Below are 27,628 nucleotides of genomic sequence, written 5' to 3' on the forward strand. Positions count from 1 at the left end.
TGATGCATGACATGAATATAGTTGTAAGAGATTTTATTTATTTATTTTTTTATTGGAGTTTGCGAATCTCGACTAAGGTAAACCGTAAATATGATAGATGATCTCAAGGCTCAAATCTAAGAAATCAATGAAGGAAACAATTATTCTTGATCGTCAGGGCAACCTTTGGAGTTGTGAGAGAAATAATTGTGGAGTTACAAAAACTAACCTAACGTAATATGTGAAGTACGTATGAAAAGAATTAAATGAAAATGGGAATTAATGTGATATTATATATGTTGGAGAGAAGGGATCATAGTTATGAAACAAAGTTGCTATATGAAATGTTAACGGGGGACATGGACTGATCAACCCAAGAACCTTACACGCCACCCCCCGTCCCCACTTCATCTCATCTCATCTCATCATCCCTACCCTCTGTCCGTACAACCAATTTTTAACTATTAAACAAGTTTAAATTTTTACCTCAAAATCAACCCATTAATCGAGTATCGATTCCTCTATAATGGGAACAAATTAAATGGTGGATTAAATTAACCAATAGAAAATATTTGAGATTAAATTATGGTCATTACAACAAGGCTGCCCTTCAAATTAAGATAACAATAACAGGTTTAAGAGATAAAGGGCTGCCCTTCAAATTAAGATAACAATAACAGGTTTAAGAGATAAAGGGCAAGGGCAATATATATTAGAACAAAAGTACATGACATCTTAGTTAAGGAAAATAATACAACCACCGACAGTAGTGCATTGAATTTATGCACCGAATGACGTGGTAAAATCCTGACCGTTGATTAATTTTAATTTAATATTAATCAACGGTTAAGATTTTGCCATGTCATTTGGTGCACTACCGTCGGTGGCTGTAGCATTACTCCTTAGTTAAAAACCGTTCTTAGTTTGGTCCCACTTCTCTTATTATACTAGTAGTGTGAATTGTGGGTTCAAAAGGAAACAATCAAAACTATATAGCTTAGTTAATTAATTAAGAATGATAGGTTTCACCAATGTTTTATCAATAAAGATAGTTGGTTAATATTTTTTACTAACGTTCTCTTATAATCGTAATTGGTCAATTCACAATTGATCAGATATGACCTAATGCTGGACAGACGAGACATATTGTAAGTTGATCAATTACGAACTGTTACGTCACGTTTGTAAAAAAAAAAAATTAGTGAGAAAAGTTTATAAATCTAGTATTATTTATNTAGCGGGGGACATGGACTGATCAACCCAAGAACCTTACACGCCACCCCCCCGTCCCCACTTCATCTCATCATCCCTACCCTCTGTCCGTACAACCAATTTTTAACTATTAAACAAGTTTAAATTTTTACCTCAAATCAACCCATTAATCGAGTATCGATTCCTCTATAATGGGAACAAATTAAATAGTGGATTAAATTAACCAATAGAAAATATTTGAGGTTAAATTATGGTCATTACAACAAGGCTGCCCTTCAAATTAAGATAACAATAATAGGTTTAAGAGATAAAGGGCAAGGCCAATTTATATTAGAACACAAGTACAAGACATCTTAGTTAAAGGCCGTTCTTAATTTGGTCTCACTTTTCTTATTATACTAGTAGTGTGAATTGTGGGTTCAAAAGGAAACAATCAAAACTATATAGCTTAGTTAATTAATTAAGAATGACAGGTTTCACTAATGTTTTATCAATAAAGATAGATTGATAAATATTTTTCGTTAACTTTTTCTTACAAACACGATATGAAAGTTCGCAATTGATCAAATAAGACCTAATGTTGGACAGACGAGACATATTACAAGTTGATCAATTACGAATTGTCACGTCATATTTATAAAAAAAAACTTAATGAGAAGAGTTTGTAAAAATAGTATTACTTATGTTTTATATATTATTTCTCGAAGCTTTAACTTATTGGAAGAATATGTCCAGCCCTTGCTATTTTATTAGTGATAATGTAGCCTCGGAAAAACCATACTGAATTAGTGATAATCCTTGAGATATAAATATATACATAGATTCGATCCAATGAGTGGGCGAAAGGACAATGAAGTGATGGAGTGTACGTACCTTCGATTTTCTCTATCTTACTCACCCACCCAGAAACTTTCAATTAATTTCTGCACAGGCATTTTTGTTATACATTTATTTCGCCTGTGATCCTGGGATCACTGCAATGTAATTAACCAACCCTATTGTTTATATTTACACGTCTTTTATTGCAGACACTGCATATGATTAAGTCTCTGGATAAGACTTTCAATTGATTGGTAATTTAGAAGAAAGGTTGAGGAAATGAAAGGATTGCCAGGAGAGGGGAGCCACAACTCCAGCTACATTTGCTGTGTCGATCGGGGATGGCCCTCTTTTGTCCAAATCTGCCACGCTAATATTGACCTATTGTTGAACTTTACAAAATTGCATTAATTTCTAATTGTCCCAAATGAAATTTAATTTTAATTTCACCATCAAAATATCTATTCCAACTTCATATTATAATGAATTCAAACCTGAATGAATTTGTAATTGGTTGCAACATTTCTCTCCAAGGAAACTAACAATATGCCTGACATCCATTGGAGGGATTCCGTCGGTGTTTGAATTTGCCTCCTAGGTAAAGGAATAGCCTTTCAAACAGAGAGGAACTCCCATCAGGAGCTCCCATGTGTATTTTAGGTATAAAGTTTGAGTACAAGATCAACAAGAATTTTGTAAACAAAAAAAAACCCTAGTGACGATTCTTACCATATCATTTCCACTTTGTCTTCACTTGGAAGCTGTAAAATTAGAATTAACTAGTTTATCTCTAAAACCCCTTTTCTTATTATTCTTAATTAATTAAGTAGCTGCCCTACTTTCTCATGATTACATCTCAAAAGAAAAACAAAGAAAATCCAACTTTAGGATGATAGTATGTGGATTACTAGCTAGCAGATTTTGGTTTTACAGTTCAACTTGTACTCAGGAAGGTCCAGTCCAATCTATTGTCAATTATAATCTTGAATTAATTTGCACTAATATATACAAAGTTATGGTAATAGTGATTAATTTAGGATTTTATTAAAGTCCTTTTAGCTAGAGATATTGTATCTCATATCTCTTTATGTGAATCCATACCCAAAGAGGTCTGTCAGTCTCTCTCATGAGGAGTGACGTTGTTATACAGAGTTCAATATCTAGTTTTAGTTGGTTAATACTGTAATTCACGATTAATTAAATCTTAAAATAATTAATATTTTTGTGTGTGTACACATATGTATAAATATATATGTTGTGAGTGTCCCTACTTAAATTACTTCTCTTCAGAGCATTGAGCCAGTCTCCATATAAATTCTTCTATGAACAAAAGGAATATATAGACATATATCACCATCTCTCATTCTCTCTCTTTCTGTTGAATGCTGATTAAGCCCCGTAGTATTTGATCATCCTCTCCGGTTTACCCTCCATTGAACTACACAAAAACTCATTCTCTTTCACTCGTGGATAAGACTTCTCTTAATCCACTCCAACTCCAATTGCCTCATCATAAACCTAATCTCTCTTTCAAATATATCAAAAGAAAAATTCCCGGCCTAATCTCTCAACTCATGAACCACTTACTACTCTTTCCAACACCAAACTAATGTTTTTCGGCTCAATGGGTTCTCTTCAGTTTTGCTCTTTCTCTTGAAGTTGAATTCAAGCAAGTTCTTCTTTTCAACTTAAGCTAAATATAGTTATTTCCTTTCAACAGTATACATACTCTCTGTTTGCACGTACTGTTCATGGATTGCCTGAGAGAAATTGAAGGCAAACAGGCACATGATCCTATATTCATGGAAAAAATGAAAAAATCTTCACGTTGTGTATGCGTGCCAGGGCCAGTGATCGTGGGAGCTGGACCTTCAGGTCTAGCAGCAGCCGCATGTCTCAAAGAAAAGGGTGTACCGAGTATAGTCTTAGAGAGATCTAACTGCATAGCATCTTTATGGCAGCTCAAAACCTATGATCGTCTTAGTCTTCACTTACCAAAGCAATTTTGCGAGCTTCCTCTCATGGGATTCCCTGCCGATTTTCCAACTTACCCTACTAAGCAACAATTCGTTGACTATTTAGAATCATATGCCAAAAAATTTGATATTAGCCCAAGGTTCAACGAGACAGTAGCGCAAGCTGAGTATGATGCCACGGTTCGGTTTTGGCGCGTGAAGACTGTAGGGGGAAAAGGGGAGGAGAAAGAGTATATGTGTCGGTGGCTGGTGGTGGCGACAGGAGAGAATGCGGAGGCGGTGGTGCCGGAGATTGAAGGAAGTGAAGAATTTGGAGGAGATTTAAGGCATACAAGTTTGTACAAAAGTGGAGAGGAGTTTAGAGGAAAAAGGGTTTTGGTGGTAGGGTGTGGGAATTCTGGAATGGAGGTGTGTTTGGATCTTTGCAATCATGATGCCAGGCCTTCACTTGTGGTCAGAGATACAGTAAGAATTCTTATTTCCTTAACCCTCTCTCTCTCTTTTCTTTCCATTAAAGCAAAATACAAAAGTTCTTATTTTACTTTAATATAATATAGCAAGTTTGGATGAACAATATGTGACATTATAAGTTCTTTTTCTTGATTTTTTAGGTTATTCTCACAGCAAACCCATATGAGAATGTATCTTATTTCAAATCTATATATATTAAAAAATTATAAATAAAGAAAGGGCAATGTTCAACCACTGTTTTGTTGCTTTTTAGTATTATATAAATATATTAAACACCACAAAATAGAAAAACATTAATAAAGTTAAAACGAGTGAAAAACTGTTGCGTTGGAGGCTTCAAATACCAACGGAAACGGTTTCTGCAGAAGAAATTATAAATATGTATGGTTAATGTTTGAGAGAAAGGGATGAAAAATCTTGATCTTTCACTTTCTTGGGATTCCCAGGCATGCGCAACATTGCTCAGAAACGTAGGATGTTCTTTACATTGTCAAAATCATATGCATCTTTCCCTTTTCTTCGTCTTCTAAGATTACTTTTTTTCTGTATAATGAACAGAAGTAATGGCCTGGAAACAATTTGCCATTAAGTATATCTAGTGAATCTTTTTCGGCTGCATCAATGTAACTTCAATTTTAATTGATTTTTTTTGGTAAAACTGAAGGTACACGTCCTACCCCGAGAGATGCTGGGAAAATCAACTTTCGGGTTGTCCATGTGGTTGCTCAAGTGGCTGCCCATGCGTCTTGTCGATAAGTTCCTGCTCATCGTATCATGGTTGATGCTCGGTGACACGGCTCGATTCGGATTGGACCGGCCGCAGTTGGGTCCCCTTGAACTCAAGAATTTGTCAGGAAAGACACCCGTATTGGATGTTGGGACACTAGCCAAGATCAAAAGTGGAGACATTGAGGTACTTGCCATAGATCATCAAATATAACATCACTTTTTCTCAATCTCTCTCTCTCTCTCTCTCTCTCTCTCTTTAGCAGCTAAGTGTTTGATGGATCCCCTATTATATATCACTGTTGTCAACAGTCTTACCTTTGCTTTTCTTGATGGAATACACATTGTCTCCGATATCATTTTGTTTTTGATTCTCCCTTTCAAATCAACTTTTTTTTTTTTGTTCTTAACTAAAATCATGAATCTTATTGTTTGTTAATTGGTGTAGGTATTTCCAGGAATCAAGCGCCTTAAAGATCATGCTGTGGAGTTTGTAAACGGAAGAAGTCAGAACTTTGATGCCATCATATTGGCAACTGGTTACAAAAGCAATGTACCCTCTTGGCTAAAGGTAACTTTATCTGTATTATTTTTTTATTTTTAGGTATAGTATTATTATTAGTGCAAAAATTTTCAAAAGTCTAATAATAGAGAGGGACATGGGTTGAAATTGTCAGGAAAGAGAGATGTTTTCAGAGAAAGATGGGTTGCCTCGAAGGCCATTTCCAAATGGGTGGAAAGGTGAATGTGGTCTATATGCCGTGGGGTTCACTAAACGTGGATTACTAGGTGCTTCAATGGATGCCAACAGACTTGCAGCTGACATTGAGCGCTGCTGGAAAGCTGAATCAAAACATTGTGTATGCCCTTTTCTCCCTCACTTTTGCCACAATCATCACCATGACTTTGGTATTTACTAGTATAGAAAAAATTTATTTTCATTGAATAAGTAAGTTTGGAGGATTTTGATGGTGCCAACCAAAGTAGCTAGTTACTCCTCCAACCGTGACGAAAAGAGAAACTACCCAAAAAAAAAAATACCTTTATTTTTCAAGATCGCTCACACCATCAAGACAAGAGTTTGAGAAGCAATGGAAGAAGAAGTTTTGAGAATGAAAGTGGGGGGACCTGCTGAGCCATCTGTACATTGATCTTGTACATTACAAATTTTTATCTGATTAGGTATGACTTCTTTAGATAGAGATGGAGAAGAAAGAATATGGAGGGCGGGGATGGGGGTGTTTGATTCTCTAAATTAAATTGTTTAATTTTCTGAGTGTTTTAACTTACAAAATTTCTAATCGGATTTGGGATCGGTGTAGAAGAGAAGAGAGTATTAACAATTTTAATTTTGTGTTTCACAAGGAAAATCAAAAACGTTATTGACTTGTAATTAATCAAATCCTTACTTATTAGTCAATTTTTGTTTTTTTGTTTTTGTTTTTTTAATTTCCCACTTGGGTTAGTGTTACTTTTTTTTCTTCTGTGCCTACATAACTATCTATATCTTCTAAATTTAGTGAATTTATGCAATTTCACTGTCGAAATCATTTCATTTCCAACTACAAACTTGGACCACCACTTCTCATCATAGATCAACCCATTACCTAAAAATATATTATATACTTGGTAAAATTTGGAGCTGGCTCTATTCAACAACCCAAGATCAATTATGGCTCTCAAAGAAAAGAAAGTGAAAAGAGGGTTTGTTTGGTCAATTAAGGGCAATCAATATATATAGACAGAGCATAACCTTGTAATGGGTAATGGTAACTTGAAATAGGCAAACAGATGTGATGTTCATTATTGAGTGCTTTAAATCAACAGTAACTTATTATGTATAACATAAAGTTCTTCTCTGCAATCACAAAAAGAAAAAGGGAAATCCGCATGGATGAGATGTTTTCAACCTGAAAAGTTTAATTGTTCGACGATCCCACTTAGATTTGATTGACTTTAATAAATAATTTTTTTTTTCTCTTTTAAATAACCTAAAAAAAAAATTGGTCAAGATATTTAATAATTATGTCAAATAATTTATATCATTCAGACATGCAAATATTATTTATGATTCAATTGTCAAATCTAAAATTCTGTAGGGCAAATTGATAACAAAATGTTGTTCACAAAAGATGATGTTATTATCATACACTATTGTTGTTTTAACAACCCTGCATGTAAACAAACCCATCTTAATTTCCAGAGATTAAGTTTGACCCAATGCTAATTATTTATTTAATAAAATTTCATACTCTTTTATCATGCATAGTCATACCAAGACAACAAAATATCCATCAAATTTAATTAATTACCATGCACATAAATTAAATTCGACCTTTTTTTTATAGGATTTTTTTTTTTTTTTAAACAGAGTGTCTGAACCAGCTTACATGTACCTCGACTAATCCCTATATATGACTATCACAACATGTCAACATCCCTACGCTGGTCAAAATCCCACTGCTATAATCAGTGCTTAAATCTTGTAAGTCAAGAGGATTCGAACTTAAAACTATGTTCTTTAATCACACATTCCAACATTGGTCCTACCACTAGATCTACTCAAGGGTGGGGTTTCTTTTTTTATAGGATGCTTTTTTTTTTTTTTTTTTTTTTTTTTTTTTTTTTTTTTAATAAGATGATGAGTTAATCTTCATCTAGAGATTAGGGACACTTAAATCTTGTGAGCCAAGGAGATTCGAACCTAAGACCATGCGCCTTAACCATACATCCCAACACTCGTCCTACCACTAGATTTACTCAAGGGTGGGGTTTCCTTTTTATAGGATGCTTTTTAATTTTTAATTTTTTAATAAGATGTTGAGTTAATCTTCATCCAGAGATTAGGGATGGACTAACTCATCATCCAATATAAGAAAAGCCCTAGTTTGTATTTAATTAACACACCTCAGTACAGTGTTAATCTTATATGTGTAAATTCATACATGATACATTTATTTGATTACAAATTAAAAGAAAGTCAATCTTGTGTAATGTAAGTAAATTAAAATTGATAACGAACTACCATTGGGTGGTCTGATGATAAAAGAGCAAAAAAGAGTTATATGAGCTCATGAGTTCGAGTCGTCCTAGGCATACTCCGCCGACAATTCCAGGACTTTGAGTATTAGTTAAGGTGCACGCAAATTGGTCCGAATATCCCTGGTGAAATTAAAAAAAAAATTGATAGCATATGATTATATCTACATGCATGCATGGATGTGAATATACATATGTATGTATGGTATACATAAATGAGATGAGAATGTTAGTTAGGGTTTTTTAAGAATGCAGGATGATGGGGTTTATTCCGACCGCGGAGTGTTGACCTAGAGAATAAGAACATTGCAGTGCCACGAGTATGTATATACTTAAAAAAAGGGTTTTAATTTCCTCTTTTGCAATCCTATATAAGGCAAGCAATAGAGGTTATGGGAGGGCCCATGAGATCCCCCAATGGCCACCTCTTTTTAGGCCTTTATTATCATCAACTGTCCTCTTTCTCTTTCTAATTTCAATTTTTTTTTTTTTATTTTAATAGTAAAAACATCTTATCACTCTCCCAACTACAACCAACTCTTTGGCTACAAGTCATGAGGATCTTTACTTTTTTGATCCTTTAGATTTTATAAAAAAGTTAATGCTATGAGGACCCCAAGTTACACTTAACACACACCGCCCTTTCCTAATTAATCAATCCCTAATTAATTCACACTTTTTTTTTTTTTTTTGGTTATCAAAATATTCAGAAAATTTACATGCATCTCAATTAATTTTCATGGTCCATTAAATACCTTATAAACCTAAAAGATCAAGTAAGTTATAATATTATTATAGTAGGTGACCTCAAGATTTGAACCTAAAAACTCAATGAAATGAGCAAACCTCCTTCACAACTAGGCCCAGTCAACCCCTTAGGGTTAATTAATTCACTTATTATTTGCTTAACCATTTTCAGATTTATATTTATATTTATGTTATATGGTTGACAAAATATCTTTGAGCTTTAGGCAATTAATTACATTTCTCTTAAATCATTTCACCTTAATTTGAATTAATGGAAATCTAAATCAATTCTTGAGTCAAAATTTACTTGCTCAATCTATGTGGGTAGTTGTCACCCAAAAATAGTATAAAATATCTTGGAAAAAAGTTGGATAAGATCATAGAATTCTTCTTCTTTCCCGAGAAAGATATTAGTGTATCAATTATTACAAAACAATTAAAGTAATTAAAATTAAAATTAATTAATTAATTGATTGGTGGTCCTGGTAAGGTGTATTATCATCCACACAAATGATGATAGGTTTTTCACGAGGTCCGTAGGCATATGGTGCACATGGTCAGCATCAGAAATCAGGACCATCCAATTTGATTGGGCCAAAAAGCCTTTAATATTTGTGGTCCAAAATATTGATTATCCGAACGGCTTGAATTCAATCGCCCTATTCTGGACCATTTCCAGGCCTTCCTTCTAAATTGACTGCTACAAATCAACATCAGAATCCGGTGGCGGGGAGTTTATCAGTCAACGATTGATCATCCAGTCTAAAATATGATTGGCTTTTATCATCATATGATCATTATTCCTCGAATCGAATGTCTGTCAAATTATTTACGCTTATGCACAGGTGTTGATAATACCTAAACCTAATTAGACATTACTTTCAAGACTTGATTAAACAAAATAATTAATCTCGCAGTGCATCCCAGTCCCTTTGTTCCTTTTGCTTTCTCTCGGTCGTCGATTGTTTCTCAAGGGTCAGGGTGATAGGGAGTTCCTCCCCCTTTAGGTGCATTGGTGCTTGAATTTGACACTAATAACTTGTACGTATAAAATATTAAACAAACTTAAAAATTACACGTGATATGAAAATGTGCAATTAGAGAAGAGACAAGAGACAATTTTTAAAGTGGTTCAGATATTCAAAAGAGAACAGTACGTCCACTATATATGTATTAATGGATGGTTACAGTTAGGTCGCGTGCAACGAACTGAGTCACAATCTAAAGAAACTTAAACGTAGAGAGAGAGAATCTGCTTTTGAAAATTAAAGAATGAGCGAATCTCATAAATGAGATAGAAGCCCTCTATTCACACTTTCTAACCTGCTTTCCATTATTTGTCTGTACATGAGATATCCTTAAATTGCATAGGACTTAGATAGGTGGACAATTTCTAATCACTCACAAGTTAAGCTTTCACCTGTCACACTGATAACAGTCTTACCTCTTTTGTTCTTGCGTAACATGATAGTGTTTGAACGGCACGAAGTCTTCATAAACTCTTATTGGCTCTTCCTAGCGTGAGTTTATACCAACTTGATTTGTTAGGTATAACAAGTCGAGCGCCTTTATAAAATTTCCATTTGCTGAAAAAAATAATTAATCTCGTAGATATTGACAAAGTAATTCATGGTGGGACGTACCATTTTCTGTCAAAGCTTTGACAACTTGTCATAAATTCAATTGAAGATATGAATCGATTCACATTCCCACCATTGTGATGCAATGCAATTGCTTTCAGAATATTCCTAAAAGCTGTACGTATTTTCTATATAATCCAATTAAGATTAGGGAAATTAATCCAATCAGTAATTGGTGGTGGATTGGGTTAATGATGAATGTAGTGAGTGAAAGAACAAGAGGCCCACAACCTCCTCCTGACTCCATGGGAGATGGAGCTTTATTACGTGTATGAAAGGGGCAAGACATGCAAGCGTGAGATTAAATGAGAATGACACACTCATCATCATAACATGAAGATGATGATGATGATCAGTATTATTCATTATTCAATCACATCATTGTGATTATTAAGAGATTGAGACTACTGAAACTTAGACTCCATATATGCAAATTTTCATACCAGCACGACTCTCTTTTTTCCTCTTTTCTCTTCCTTTCTTTTATAAACTTGGGACCACGGATAGTGGTGGATCCAGAATTTTTGCTAAGGGAGGGCCTCTACGGCTCCACCATTGTTTGCCAAACAACTAATGAAAAATTTTAAAAAATTATCAAACTTTAAGCAAATGAAATAATATAATATGAAGAACCTGAAAGAAAATAATATAATAATACAATATTTTTTAACTTAAATAAATATATGAGAAGCAAAATCTTGAATAAATGTGTTAAAAATAACATCCAATTTACAAGAAAACATAACAAATTTTTTACGTGGAAAACCATCTTCAATGTGAAGAGAGCAAAAAACCATGGAAATCTAACGATTTACTTAAATCTAATATAATCAAAAGAGTTTACAATAACCATAATAAAAAAATTCCACACAAATTTCTTATTTTTCCTTTTTTTTTTTTTGTCGTTTTATTTATTTATTTATTTTTTGCTTCAAAAGATTATAATATAAATTTTCATGACTTTGATTAGATCTAACTTAAGCTAAAGCCAACCAAAACTTAAATTAAGTGAACGTTGCATTGACATTTAATATGAATTAATAAAAAAATGGGGAATTTTCTTGGTATAAACATAGATATTAACTCAAATTTCCTTAATAATTTCGAGCAGCTAAATGAAAATGTAGGAAAGTAGTGGGTAAAGGGTGAAGAATAATGTCCAGTAAAATATAGTTAAGGTTTAATTTGGGAAAGCATGAATATTCTTAGACACAAAACACAAAACAAACTTACAAGATTCATGCATTTTTCTATCAAATTAGAATAAAAAAAACCTAAAAAAACCAAGCATAATTCAATCCTAAAATAAACTAAATTGAAATTAGCGAAACACATACCTAAAACTGATTAAACAAAAAACGGAGCTAATTGTGGCACTTTAAATATTGAAAGCTTCAACATTTTCAGTCTTCAAAAGTTTTAATAGCAAATAGCATGAGAAAGAGAATGAGAGAGTCAAAAATTTTGAGGATAAAATCATAAAAAATAGGTGGAGTCATGGAGAAGAGCAAAGAGAGTTTTAAACTTTCAATATGATGTGGGTCTATAATATATATATTAATAGCAAGTTTTTTATGGATGAATATATGTATAATAATTCTTATTTTTAATTCAAGCCTAACCTCAAAGGGGCTGAGTCCGCCCCTGATCGCGGGCATATGTTAATTCAAACGATTAGATTAAGACATGTCTTGAATCCACACATGCATGCTCTATGTAGATTCCAAAATGAAGATCGATGGTTTTTGCAGGTGGAAGATACACTTTCTTTCTTGGTGAAAACAAGGGAAAAGCCACTGTCCTCACTTTCTTCACTTTTTTAAGCTCAAGTGTGCAAAACTTAGAACGACCTTTTTCACCAACTCATCATATTTGATACAGATTTTTGCTATTCTCTTTTACTCTTTATGTCTCAGTCGTCCATCTATCACAAAGCTTTCTCTATATAATATGCCAGTGTTTTCATTTGAGGGAGACAGCTAATGCGAATTTACAGAGATTCTGGTGTTCAGAATCCACCCCACTTGGAGTATATTAATTCACCTTTTTAAAACCCTTTCTCTTCTTTTTAAAAATCTTACTAACTACTGCCCAAATCATTCCATCTTCTCCAGGGTATTATTCTGTTCACCTAAATCATTCTCTCTATCATTTCAGGAAAATTTGAAAAGCACACTGTCTTTACTATTTACTTCACAGTTCACATCACACCAACCATTTCTCCTTTTCCCTTTTGCATTATTGCTTGAATAGTTGGTGGTCGGCTTAATTTTTGCATGTTTGGAATCTATACGTCAAGTACACATACTGTGGGAAAAGCCTGAGGTCTATTACTATTGGAACAAGTCAACAAAATTTCTGTATCTGTTTTGATTATTCCTTCCTACTTCTCTAGTTAGCCTTTTCACTTTTTTATTTTAATCACAGCTAAAATTTGGTCAGAATTTAGACAATGACATTCCACTTGTAATGATCGTGAGATAATAAGATGCCCCCACAACATACTCCCAAGAATTTGGTGATGATGGTGAATAATATTCTCTACATCTTTTACTGGCTTTAGCTAACTATCAGACTAATAAAACAAAATCATGCTTAATTAATCTAAAGCTCTGCCGATCTGACACTAATTACCTTTATGAATGTCATCAATCTAAGTATCTAATGAGATTACGAAATCTGAGGAAAATTGGACTACCCCCTATTGCACGCACTTAGTTTCGTGCATCTGTTTCCTTTATATATGAACCGCTCTTTCCTTAGGGAATGTATACTGAAACTGCGTTTGGTATGTGATCAGAAAATCTATCTTTATTTTGTCATGATTTTCCTCCTTTGTGAAAGGAAATATCATTTGTTTGCTTTCACCATTAATGTTTAGTCTAATCCAACTAGAGTGTATACGAGTTGTATGTGTAGATAGTAAAAATCTATGGTTACGGTATAGACTGATCTTGTGAGATTAAGGCCTGAATCTATACACAAAGAAATAAGCGCGAAGCTCATAGGGGACACCAATGTGGTGTCTGTCGTAGGCATTTCGACGCTCAAGTCGGTAAACCTGAAAGAGGTTATTTAGTGAGCGCTAAGGGAAGGGAAAGTTATCGGAGTCTGATCGGAGATTAGAGCTATGGCAAAGGTGTTAGTTCTTAGGAGCAATGACTTTAAGAGCTAGTATGTGGTATTGAATAATGTATGCTTAATGAGAGGTCAGACCTCTGTTTATATAGTGAACCTATGATCTTTGAATCCTAGTAAAACTCTGAGTTCATAATAACAAAGTTTTTGTAAATAGGAAAATCTTGATTTACTTATTGAGTAAGAGTCCTAATTCATGTTAAATTCAGGATCTTAGATGAATTAGGATAAATATGGAATAGGAAGTAGATGAATTAGGATATGAATTGAACATTGGGTTCCTTGGAGTGATCTTGGGTCGATGGGCCTGAACTCAAATAGATTGACGATGAGGCCCAATTCGGGACAAAGTCTTAGTGACTGGATGATCCAGTTCATAAATAGCCTGGTTGGTGTAATGGGCTGGCCCATAGCATGGATTTTAGAGTAGGCCCAAGCGGAATTGGGCCATGGCATTGGGTCATATGGTAGATATTCCGTGTTTGTGCTTTATAATGTTCAAGACGATTTTTGGCCCATACAGTATGTAATTTATATTTTAATGAAATGTGCAGCCTGATGAAAGAGAAAAAAATTGAAGCCTAATGGGAGAATAAAAAAATTTATGATTTGTTTGTGATTTTTCATGTCACAAAAGTTTTCAGCTTGATTAAAGAGGAAAAAAAAGAGTTCATTTTAATGGGAGAAAAACAAATTGTAGAAAAAAAATTTTAAAAGTTTAATGGGAAAAATATTAGGAAAAAATAAAGTAAAAATGTAAAAGTAAAAAAAAAATGCGGTGAGCGTGGATCGAACACGCGACCTTCAGATCTTCAGTCTGACGCTCTCCCAACTGAGCTATCCCCACTTGTGGTGTTGTGTAGCTTTTGTTAAATGAATCTAATTATTAAAAATAGTGAGTAAAATATCAGGGATACCCATAATGTTTGAAAAGTATCACAATCCTTTAATAAGCGGTTTTCGATACTTTGTCAAGTGGCACATGATAATCTCAAGGAAGTAAATGATAATCAGGAGTAAGTGCAACACTTTTAACAAATCATGGGTGTACTTAATATTTCATTGTCTCTCAATGGTTCCAATAATAACCCCATAAATACATAGATTTTAGAGTAATACTACAGCTATACAGACGGTAGTGTATCGAATTTGTGCACCGAATGACGTGACAAAATTATGACCGTTGATTAATATTAAGTTAAAATTAATCAACGGTTAGAATTTTATCACATCATTCGGTGCACAAATTCGATGCACTACCGTCGGTGGCTGTATTATTTTTCTAGATTTTATATAAAGTCATTCACACAAAGTGAGATTACAATATTCTTGTTTTGATATTATTTACTATCATTTACATAATTCACTATTATTTACTGTATATTTATTAATTAAATCAATCATATTATGATAAATCACTTTATATAAAAAATTTTGTATAAAGTGTTTGTAAGTTTTGTATTATTGAAATACATGTACTAATCTAATGAAAAACATTTACTATTACTAGAAACAGTAGTTGATGGACAAATTGTTTTTATCTTACTTTACGTGAAAATCTTTTTTTTGATACGTGAAAATCTATATGCCTGAGGTTGTTATAAATGGGAAATTAAATAAATATTATGTTTCCTAGGGTGCTGGTCATTGCAGTCGTAAATTCAACTGCATTTTTGTATGGTTTTGATTAGTTGTTATTGTGCATACTTTAAATTTAAACGATACTCCCTCCGTTTTACAATAATAATCCTTTTAGGCTTACGCACAATTTTTTAAAAAGTAATTTTTTCTCTCCTACTCCTCTCTCTAAAAGTATAGGTAGGAAATTTTTTGTTTTCCCGCTATCTAAGTGTGAAAGTGTACTGCTCTGATGAAGGGTCAGAGATAGAGCAAAGAGAGAGAGAGCAGAGACGAGGGCCAAAGAAAAAATGGAAGAAAGGAGACGAGGGCCATTCGTCAAGAAAGAAAGAGAGGGTTGAGTTGAGTAATTTTTGGTCAAACGTCTTTTATTTTGGAAAAATAATAATGTAAACGCTAAAATTTACAATTGAAGATAGTCTTGTGAAGAGAGCCACTGACAACCTTGATGGACCTGCGGGGAGCCTCCTTGCGGCTCTGTGGGGCCTCTGGCAATGTGAGGGAGTTGAGGTGGATAATGGGTTTGACAATATGAGAACTAGAGCTTAAGGGTGATGTCTCCTGTCCCCTCCCGCCAAGGACCGACCTCAGTTTATATAGTCTTAGACTTCTTTTTTTTCTTATTCCATATATTTGGCAAATTTTCATTACCAGCAGCACGACTTCTTTTTTTTTTTTTTTTTTTTTTTTTTTCTCCCACGACCGCTCTTTTTTTTTTTTTTTTTTTTCTCTTTTTTTTTTTTTTTTTTTTTTTTTTTTTTTTTTTTTTTTTTTTTTTTTTTCCTTTTTTTGTTTCTTCTCTCTTTTTGTTTTTTTTTTTTTTTTTTTTTTTCTCTCTTTAGTTTTTTTTTTTTTCCTCTTTTTTTCCTTTTTTTTTTTTTTTTTTTTTTTTTTTTTTTTTTTTTTTTTTTTTTCTTTTTTTGTTTTTGTTTTTTTTTTTTCTCCTGTTTTTTTTTTTTTTTTTTTTTTCCTCTTTCTCCTTTTTCCTTTCTTTTATAAACTTTGGGACCACGGATAGTGGTGGATCCAGAATTTTTGCTAAGGAGGGCCTCTACGGCTCCCCACCATTGTTTGCCAAACAACTAATGAAAATTTTAAAAATTATCAAACTTTAAGCAAATAAATAATATAATATGAAGAACCTGAAAGAAAATAATATAATAATACATATTTTTTAACTTAAATAATATATGAGAAGCAAAATCTTGAATAAATGTGTTAAAAATAACATCCAATTTACAAGAAAACATAACAAATTTTTTACGTGGAAAACCATCTTCAATGTGAAGAGAGCAAAAAACCATGGAACTAACGTTTTACTTAAATCTAATATAATCAAAAGGTTTACAATAACCATAAAAAAAAATTCCACACAAATTTCTTTTTTCCTTTTTTTTTTTTTTTTTTTTTTGTCGTTTTATTTATTTATTTATTTTTTTGCTTCAAAAGATTATAATATAAATTTTCATGACTTGATTAGATCTAACTACTTAACTAAAGCCAACCAAACTTAAATTAGTGAACGTTGCATTGACATTTAATATGAATTAATAAAAAAATATGGGGAATTTTCTTGGTATAAACATAGATATAACTCAAATTTCCTTAATAATTTCGAGCAGCTAATGAAATGTAGGAAAGTAGTGGGTAAAGGGTGAAGATAATGTCCAGTAAAATATAGTTAGGTTTAATTTGGGAAAGCATGAATATCTTAGACACCAAACACAAAACAACTTACAAGATTCATGCATTTTTCTATCAAATTAGAATAAAAAAAACCTAAAAAAACCAAGCATATTCAATCCTAAATAAACTAAATTGAAATTACCAAACACATACCTAAAACTGTTAAACAAAAACGGAGCTAATTTGGCACTTTAAATATTGAAAGCTTCACATTTTCAGTCTTCAAAAGTTTTAATAGCAAATAGCATGAGAAGAGAATGAGAGAGTCAAAAATTTTGAGGATAAAATCATAAAAAATAGGTGGAGTCATGAGAAGAGCAAGAGAGTTTTAAACTTTCAATATGATGTGGGTCTATATAATATTAATAGCAAGTTTTTTATGGATGAATATATGTATAATAATTCTTATTTTTAATTCAAGCCTAACCTCAAAGGGGCTGAGTCCGCCCTCGCTGATCGCGGGCATATGTTATTCAAACGATTAGATTAAGACATGTCTTGATCTCCACACATGCATGCTCTATGTATTCCAAAATGAAGATCGATGGTTTTTGCAGGTGGAAGATCACCTTTCTTTCTTGGTGAAAACAAGGAAAAGCCACTGTCCTCACTTTCTTCACTTTTTTAAGCTCAAGTGTGCAAAACTTAGAACGCCCTTTTTCACACAACTCATCATATTTGATACAGATTTTTGCTATTCCTTTTACTCTTTATGTCTCAGTCGTCCATCTATCACAAAGCTTTCTCTATATAATATCCCAGTGTTTTCATTTGAGGAGACAGCTAATGCGAATTTACAGAGATTCTGGTGTTCAGAATCCACCCCACTTGGAGTATATTAATTCACCTTTTTAAAACCCTTTCTCTTCTTTTTAAAATCTTACTAACTACTGCCCAAATCATTCCATCTTCTCCAGGGTATTATTCTGTTCACCTAAATCATTCTCTCTATCATTTCAGGAAAATTTGAAAAGCACACTGTCTTTACTATTTACTTCACAGTTCACATCACACCAACCATTTCTCCTTTTCCCTTTTCTTTGCATTATTGCTTGAATAGTTGGTGGTCGGCTTAATTTTGCATGTTTGGAATCTATACGTCAAGTACACATACTGTGGGAAAAGCCTGAGGTCTATTACTATTGGAACAAGTCAACAAAATTTCTGTATCTGTTTTGATTATTCCTTCCTACTTCTCTAGTTAGCCTTTTCACTTTTTTATTTTAATCACAGCTAAAATTTGGTCAGAATTTAGACAATGACATTCCACTTGTAATGATCGTGAGATAATAAGATGCCCCACAACATACTCCCAAGAATTTGGTGATGATGGTGAATATTCTCTACTTACTCTTTACTGTTTTTAGCTAACTATCAGACTAAAACAAAATCATGCTTAATTATCTAAAGCTCTGCCGATCTGACACCTTTATCTCTCTGACTATTACCTTTATGAATGTCATCAATCTAAGTATCTAATGAGATTACGAAATCTGAGGAAAATTGGACTACCCCCTATTGCACGCACTTAGTTTCGTGCATCTTTTTCCTTTATATATGAACCGCTCTTTCCTTAGGGAATGTATACTGAAACTGCGTTTGGTATGTGATCAGAAAATCTATATGTGATCAGAAAATCTATCTTTATTTTGTCATGATTTTCCTCCTTGTGAAAGGAAATATCATTTGTTTGCTTTCACCATTAATGTTTAGTCTAATCCAACTAGAGTGTATACAGTTTGTCATGTTAGATCGTAATTTACTTGCTCAATCTATGTGGGTAGTTGTCACCCAAAAATAGTATAAAATATCTTGGAAAAAAGTTGGATAAGATCATAGAAAAGAATAGCTAGGGTTTTCTTCTTCTTTCCCGAGACAGATATTAGTGTATCAATTATTACAAAACAATTAAAGTAATTAAAATTAAAATTAATTAATTGATTGATTGATTGATTGGGTGGTCCTGGTAAGGTGTATTATCATCCACACAAATGATGATAGGTTTTTCACGAGGTCCGTAGGCATATGGTGCACATGGTCAGCATCAGAAATCAGGACCATCCAATTTGATTGGGCTAAAAAGCCTTTATTATTTGTGGTCCAAAATATTGATTATCCGAACGGTTTGAATTCAATCGCCCTATTCTGGACCATTTCCAAGCCTTCCTTCTAAATTGACTGCTACAAATCAACATCAGATCAGGTGGCGGGGAGTTTATCAGTCAACGATTGATCATCCAGTCTAAAATATGATTGGCTTTTATCATCATATGATCATTATTCCTCGAATCGAATGTCTGTCAAATTATTTACGCTTATGCACAGGTGTTGATAATACCTAAACCTAATTAGACATTACTTTCAAGACTTGATTAAACAAAATAATTAATCTCGCAGTGCATCCCAGTCCCTTTGTTCCTTTTGCTTTCTCTCGGTCGTCGATTGTTTCTCAAGGGTCAGGGTGATAGGGAGTTCCTCCCCCTTTAGGTGCATTGGTGCTTGAATTTGACACTAATAACTTGTACGTATAAAATATTAAACAAACTTAAAAATTACACGTGATATGAAAATGTGCAATTAGAGAAGAGACAAGAGACAATTTTTAAAGTGGTTCAGATATTCAAAAGAGAACAGTACGTCCACTATATATGTATTAATGGATGGTTACAGTTAGGTCGCGTGCAACGAACTGAGTCACAATCTAAAGAAACTTAAACGTAGAGAGAGAGAATCTGCTTTTGAAAATTAAAGAATGAGCGAATCTCATAAATGAGATAGAAGCCCTCTATTCACACTTTCTAACCTGCTTTCCATTATTTGTCTGTACATGAGATATCCTTAAATTGCATAGGACTTAGATAGGTGGACAATTTCTAATCACTCACAAGTTAAGCTTTCACCTGTCACACTGATAACAGTCTTACCTCTTTTGTTCTTGCGTAACATGATAGTGTTTGAACGGCACGAAGTCTTCATAAACTCTTATTGGCTCTTCCTAGCGTGAGTTTATACCAACTTGATTTGTTAGGTATAACAAGTCGAGCGCCTTTATAAAATTTCCATTTGCTGAAAAAAATAATTAATCTCGTAGATATTGACAAAGTAATTCATGGTGGGACGTACCATTTTCTGTCAAAGCTTTGACAACTTGTCATAAATTCAATTGAAGATATGAATCGATTCACATTCCCACCATTGTGATGCAATGCAATTGCTTTCAGAATATTCCTAAAAGCTGTACGTATTTTCTATATAATCCAATTAAGATTAGGGAAATTAATCCAATTAGTAATTGGTGGTGTATTGGGTTAATGATGAATGTTGTGAGTGAAAGAACAAGAGGCCCACAACCTCCTCCTGACTCAATGGGAGATGGAGCTTTATTACGTGTATGAAAGGGGCAAGACATGCAAGCTTGAGATTAAATGAGAATGAAACACTCATCATCATAACATGAAAAAGAGGAAGAAGAAGAAGATGATCAGTATTATTCATTATTCAATCACATCATTGTGATTATTAAGAGATTGAGACTACTGAACTTAGACTCCATAATGCAAATTTTCATACCGCACGACTCTCTTTTTTCCTCTTTTCTCTTCCTTTCTTTTATAAACTTGGGACCACGGATAGTGGTGGATCCGAATTTTTGCTAAGGGAGGGCCTCTACGGCTCCACCATTGTTTGCCAAACACTAAGAAAATTTTAAAAAATTATCAAACTTTAAGCAAATGAAATAATTAATATGAGAACCTGAAAGAAAATAATATAATAATACATATTTTTTTAACTTAAATAAATATATGAGAAGCAAAATCTTGAATAAATGTGTTAAAAATAACATCCAATTTACAAGAAAACATAACAAATTTTTTACGTGGAAAACCATCTTCAATGTGAAGAGAGCAAAAAACCATGGAAATCTAACGATTTACTTAAATCTAATATAATCAAAGTTTACAATAACCATAATAAAAAATTCCACACAATTTCTTATTTTTCCTTTTTTTTTTTTGTTCGTTTTTATTATTTATTTATTTTTGCTTCAAAAGTTATATATAAATTTTCATGACTTTGATTAGATCTAACTTAAGCTAAAGCCAACCAAAACTTAATTTAATTGAACGTTGCATTGACATTATATATGAATTAATAAAAAAATGGGGAATTTTCTTGGTATAAACATAGATATTAACTCAATTTCCTTAATAATTTCGAGCAGCTAAATGAAAATGTAGGAAAGTAGTGGGTAAAGGGTGAAGAATAATGTCCAGTAAAATATAGTAATTTTTTAATTGGGGAAAGCAGAATATTCTTAGACACAAACACAAAACAAACTTACAAGATTCATGCATTTTTCTATCAATTAGATAAAAAAAACCTAAAAAAACCAAGCATAATTCAATCCTAAAATAAACTAAATTGAATTAGCGCCACATACCTAAACTGATTAAACAAAAAACGGAGCTAATTGTGGCACTTTAATATTGAAAGCTTCAACATTTTCAGTCTTCAAAATTTTAATAGCAAATAGCATGGAAAGAGAATGAGAGAGTCAAAATTTTGAGGATAAAATCATAAAAATAGGTGGAGTCATGGAGAAAGCAAAGAGAGTTTTAAACTTTCAATATGATGTGGGTCTATAATATATATATTATAGCAAGTTTTTTATGGATGAATATGTATAATAATTCTTATTTTTAATTCAAGCCTAACCTCAAAGGGGCTGAGTCCGCCCCTGATCGCGGGCATATGTTATAATTCAAACGATTAGATTAAGACATGTCTTGAATCCACACATGCATGCTCTATGTAGATTCCAAAATGAAGATCGATGGTTTTTGCAGGTGGAAGATACACTTTCTTTCTTGGTGAAAACAAGGGAAAGCCACTGTCCTCACTTTCTTCACTTTTTAAGCTCAAGTGTGCAAAACTTAGAACGACCTTTTTCACCAACTCATCATATTTGATACAGATTTTTGCTATCTCTTTTACTCTTTATGTCTCAGTCGTCCATCTTCACAAAGCTTTCTCTATATAATAGCCAGTGTTTTCATGAGGAGACAGCTATGCGAATTTACAGAGATTCTGGTGTTCAGAATCCACCCCACTTGGAGTATATAATTCACCTTTTTAAACCCTTTCTCTTCTTTTTAAAAATCTTACTAACTACTGCCCAAATCATTCCATCTTCTCCAGGGTATTATTCTGTTCACCTAAATCATTCTCTCTATCATTTCAGGAAAATTTGAAAAGCACACTGTCTTTACTATTTCTTCACAGTTCACATCACACCAACCATTTCTCCTTTTCCTTTCTTTGCATTATTGCTTGAATAGTTGGTGGTCGGCTTAATTTTTGCATGTTTGGAATCTATACGTCAGTACACATACTGTGGAAAAGCCTGAGGTCTATTACTATTGGAACAAGTCAACAAAATTTCTGTATCTGTTTTGATTATTCCTTCCTACTTCTCTAGTTAGCCTTTTCACTTTTTTATTTAAATCACAGCTAAAATTTGGTCAGAATTTAGACAATGACATTCCCCTTGTAATGATCGTGAGATAATAAGATGCCCCCACACACATACTCCCAAGAATTGGTGATGATGGTGATATATATCTCTACATCTTTTACTGTTTTTAGCTAACATCAGACTAATAAAACAAATCATGCTTAATTAATCTAAAGCTCTGCCGATCTGACACTTTATCTCTCTGACTAATTACCTTTATGAATGTCATCAATCTAAGTATCTAATGAGATTACGAAATCTGAGGAAAATTGGACTACCCCCTATTGCACGCACTTAGTTTCGTGCATCTGTTTCCTTTATATATGAACCGCTCTTTCCTTAGGGAATGTATACTGAAACTGCGTTTGGTTGTGATCAGAAAATCTATATGTGATCAGAAAATCTATCTTTATTTTGTCATGATTTTCCTCCTTGTAAAGGAAATATCATTGTTTGCTTTCACCATTAATGTTTAGTCTATCCAACTAGAGTGTATACGAGTTGTATGTGTAGATAGTAAAATCTATGGTTACGGTATAGACTGATCTTGTAGATAGGCCTGAATCATACACAAAGAAAAGCGCGAAGCTCATAGGGGACACCAATGTGGTTCGGTCGTAGGCATTTCGACGCTCAAGTCGGTAAACCTGAAAGAGGTTATTTAGTGAGCGCTAAGGGAAGGAAGTTATCGAGTCTGATCGGAGATTAGAGCTAGGCAAAGTGTTAGTTCTTAGGAGCAATGACTTTAAGAGCTAGTTGTGGTATTGAATAATGTATGCTTAATGAGAGGTCAGACCTCTGTTTATATAGTGAACCTATGATTTTGAATCCTAGTAAAACTCTGAGTTCATATAACAATTTTTGTAAATAGGAAAATCTTGATTTACTTATTGAGTAAGAGTCCTAATTCATGTTAAATTCAGGATCTTAGATAATTAGATGAAATATGAATAGGAATAGATGAATTAGGATTAATTGAACATTGGTTCCTTGGAGTGATCTTGGGTCGTGGGCCTGAACTCAAATAGATTGACGATGAGGCCCAATTCGGGACAAAGTCTTAGTGACTGGATGATCCAGTTCATAAATAGCCTGGCTGTTGTAATGGGCTGGCCCATAGCATGGATTTTAAGTAGGCCCAAGCGGAATTGGCCATGGCATTGTGTCATATGGTAGATATTCCGTGTTTGTGCTTATAATGTTCAACGATTTTTGGCCCATACAGTATGTAATTTATTTTAATGAAATGTGCAGCCTAATGAAGAGAAAAAAAATTGAAGCCTAATGGGAGAATAAAAAATTTATGATTTGTTTGTGATTTTTCATGTCACAAAAGTTTTCAGCTTGATTAAAGAGGTAAAAAAAGAGTTCATTTTATGGAGAAAAACAAATTGTAAAAAAAAATTTTAAAATTTTAATGGGAAAAAATTAGGAAAAATAAAGTAAAAGTAAAAGTAAAAAAAAAATGCGGTGAGCGTGGATCGAACACGCGACCTTCAGATCTTCAGTCTGACGCTCTCCCAACTGAGCTATCCCCGCTCGGTGTTTGTGTAGCTTTTGTTAAACTAATAAATTTTAAAAATAGTGAGTAAATATCAGGGATACCCATATGTTTGAAAAGTATCACAATCCTTTAATAAGCGGGTTTTCGATACTTTGTCAAGTGCTACATGATAATCTCAAGGAAGTAAATGATAATCAGGAGTAAGTGCAACACTTTTAACAAATCATGGTGTACTTAATATTTCATTGTCTCACAAGGGTTCCAATAACAACCCCATAAATACATAGATTTTAGAGTAATACTACAGCTACAGCCGATAGTATACCGAATTTGTGCACCGAATGACATGACAAAATCATAACCGTTGATTAATATTAAGTTAAAATTAATCAAAGGTTAGGATTTTGTCACGTCATTTGGTGCACAATTTTGCCTCACCGTTAGTTGCTGTATTTATTTCCTAGATTTTTATAAAGTCATTCACACAAAGTGAGATTACAATATTCTTGTTTTGATATTATTACTATCATTTACATATTCACTATTATTTACTGTATATTTATTAATTAAATCAATCATATTTGATAAATCACTTTATATAAAAATTTTGTATAAAGTGTTTGTAAGTTTTGTATTATTGAAATACATGTACTAATCTAATGAAAACATTACTATTACTAAAACAGTAGTTGATGGACAAATTGTTTTATCTTACTTTACGTGAAAATCTTTTTTTGATACGTGAAATCATATGCCTGAGGTTGTTATAATGGGAAATTAAATAAATATTATGTTTCCTAGGGTGCTGGTCATTGCAGTCGTAAATTCAACTGCATTTTTGTATGGTTTTGATTAGTTGTTATTGTGCATACTTTAAATTTAAACGATACTCCCTCCGTTTTACAATAATAATCCTTTTAGGCTTACGCACAATTTTTTAAAAAGTATTTTTTTCTCTCCTACTCCCTCTCTAAAAGTATAGGTAGAATTTTTTTGTTTTCCCGCTATCTAAGTGTGAAGTGTACTGCTCTGATGAAGGGTCAGAGATAGCAAAGAGAGAGAGAGCAGAGACGAGGGCCAAAGAAAAAATGGAAGAAGGAGACAGGCGCATTCGTCAAGAAGAAAAGAGAGGTTGAGTTGAGTAATTTTTGGTCAAACGTCTTTATTTTGGAAATAATAATGTAACGCTAAAATTTACAATTGAAGATAATCTTATGAAGAAAGCCACTGACAACCTGTGATGGACCTGCGGGGAGCCTCCTTGCTTCTCTGTGGGGCTCTGGCGATGTGAGGAGTTGAGGTGGATAATGGGTTTGACAATATGAGAACTAGAGCTTAAGGGTGATGTCTCCTGTCCCCTCCCGCCAAGGACCGACCTCAGTTTATATAGTGAACCTTAGGGGCTCGAATCCTAGTAAGACCCTAAGCCCTACTTAGTAGGGGAACTTTCTTTTCGGTAAGAGATTGGATTATTTGCCTTTTCTGTCAAGGCTTTCCTCTTCGAGTGAGATACAGATCTTGTCAGAAGAGAATTTGGTTAGGATTCTGATCATTGTTATGGACTGTTGCGGGCGAATGGGCCAGACCCAGTCCAACTTAACTCTGGAGATGACCCAACTCATAGACACAGAAGTTCCCAAGGTATTCTAAGCGTGGGGCCCAGTCGAGATTAGGCCAAGTGTGTGCTGTCACAAGCAACCAAAAATAAAATCTATACTCCAAAAAAAAAAAAAAAAAAAAAAGAATACATGTAGTAGTGCGAGTAAGGATCATTCCCACGAAGATGTCTAGCCTAGTTCTTAGATGAATTAGGATAAATATGGAATAGGAAGTAGATGAATTAGGATTGAATTGAACATTGGGTTCCTTGGAGTGATCTTGGGTCGATGGGCCTGAACTCAAATAGATTGACGATGAGCCCAATTCGGGACAAAGTCTTAGTGACTGGATGATCCAGTTCATAAATAGCCTTTGGTGTAATGGGCTGGCCCATAGCTGGATTTTAGAGTAGGCCCAAGCGGAATTGGGCCATGGCATTGGGTCATATGGTAGATGTTCCGTGTTTGTGCTTTATAATGTCCAAGACGATTTTTGGCCCATACAGTATTAATTTATATTTTAATGAAATGTGCAGCCTGATGAAAGAGAAAAAAATTGAAGCCTAATGGAGAATAAAAAATTTATGATTTGTTTGTGATTTTTCTGTCACAAAGTTTTCAGCTTGATTAAAGAGGAAAAAAAAAGATTTCATTTTAATGGAGAAAAACAAATTGTAGAAAAAAAATGTTAAAAGTTTAATGGAAAAATATTAGGAAAAAAAAATGTAAAATGTAAAAAATAAAAAATGCGGTGAGCGTGGATCGACCACGCGACCTTCAGATCTTCAGTCTGACGCTCTCCCAACTGAGCTATCCCCACTTGTGGTGTTGTGTAGCTTTTGTTAAATGAATCTATTATTAAAAATAGTGAGTAAAATATCAGAGATACCCATAATTTTTGAAAAGTATCACAATCCTTTAATAAGCGTTTTTCGATACTTTGTCAGTGGCACATGATAATCTCAAGGAAGTAAATGATAATCAGGAGTAAGTGCAACACTTTTAACAAATCATGGGTGTACTTAATATTTCATTGTCTCTCAATGGTTCCAATAATACCCCCATAAATACATAGATTTTAGAGTAATACTACAGCTATACAGACGGTAGTGTATCGAATTTGTGCACCGAATGACGTGACAAAATTATGACCGTTGATTAATATTAAGTTAAAATTAATCAACGGTTAGAATTTTATCACACATTCGGTGCACAAATTCGATGCCACTACCGTCGGTGGCTGTATTTTTTTCTAGATTTTATATAAAGTCATTCACACAAAGTGAGATTACAATATTCTTGTTTTGATATTATTCACTATTATTTACTGTATATTTATTATTAAAAATCATCAATTATGATAAATCACTTTATATAAAAATTTTGTATAAGTGTTTGTATTATTGAAACATATACTAATCTAATGAAACATTTACTATTACTAGAAACATAGTTGATGGACAAATTGTTTTTATCTTACTTTACGTGAAAGTCTATATGCCTGAGGTTGTTATAAATGGGAAATTAAATAAATATTATGTTTCCTAGGGTGCTAGTCATTGGAGTCGTAAATTCAATGTATTTTTATATGGTTTTGATTAGTTGTTATTGTTCATACTTTAAATTTAAACGATACTCCCTCCGTTTTACAATAATAATCTTTTTAGGCTTATGCACAATTTTTTTAAAAAGTAATTTTTTTCTCTCTCACTCCTTTCTCTAAAAGTATAGGTAGGAAATTTTTTGTTTTCCCGCTATCTAAAAGTGTGAAAGTGTACTACTCTGACGAGGGGTTAGAGATAAAGAAAGAGAGAGAGCAGAGACGAGGGCCAAGAAAAAGTGGAAGAGAGGAGACAAGGCCATTCGTCGAGAAAGAAAGAGAGGGTTGAGTAATTTTTGGTCAAACGTCTTTTATTTTGGAAAAATAATAATTTAAACGC

General features: G+C 33.3%; 1 protein-coding gene and 3 non-coding genes across 4 annotated transcripts; 1 reads left to right on the forward strand and 3 right to left on the reverse strand.

Annotated features, from left to right (window-relative positions):
* Nucleotides 1–3,341: 3,341 nt before the first annotated feature.
* On the forward strand, nucleotides 3,342–6,542 carry LOC116124463 (indole-3-pyruvate monooxygenase YUCCA6). Its single transcript, XM_031410199.1, is given in 5 exon segments — nucleotides 3,342–4,451; nucleotides 5,122–5,370; nucleotides 5,632–5,754; nucleotides 5,861–6,040; nucleotides 6,043–6,542. Coding segments are annotated over 5 exon segments (1,287 nt in total). The 5' UTR covers nucleotides 3,342–3,761; the 3' UTR covers nucleotides 6,088–6,542.
* A 7,979-nt stretch (nucleotides 6,543–14,521) lies between these two features.
* Nucleotides 14,522–14,594, reverse strand: TRNAF-GAA. Its single transcript has one exon. It is a non-coding gene; the product is annotated as a tRNA-Phe (tRNA).
* A 9,458-nt stretch (nucleotides 14,595–24,052) lies between these two features.
* Nucleotides 24,053–24,125, reverse strand: TRNAF-GAA. The gene has a single exon. It is a non-coding gene; the product is annotated as a tRNA-Phe (tRNA).
* A 2,310-nt stretch (nucleotides 24,126–26,435) lies between these two features.
* On the reverse strand, nucleotides 26,436–26,508 carry TRNAF-GAA. Its single transcript has one exon. It is a non-coding gene; the product is annotated as a tRNA-Phe (tRNA).
* Nucleotides 26,509–27,628: the final 1,120 nt, after the last annotated feature.

This window comes from Pistacia vera, unplaced genomic scaffold (genome assembly GCF_008641045.1).
Source record: "Pistacia vera cultivar Batoury unplaced genomic scaffold, PisVer_v2 Contig152, whole genome shotgun sequence".
Classification (NCBI taxonomy): domain Eukaryota; kingdom Viridiplantae; phylum Streptophyta; class Magnoliopsida; order Sapindales; family Anacardiaceae; genus Pistacia; species Pistacia vera.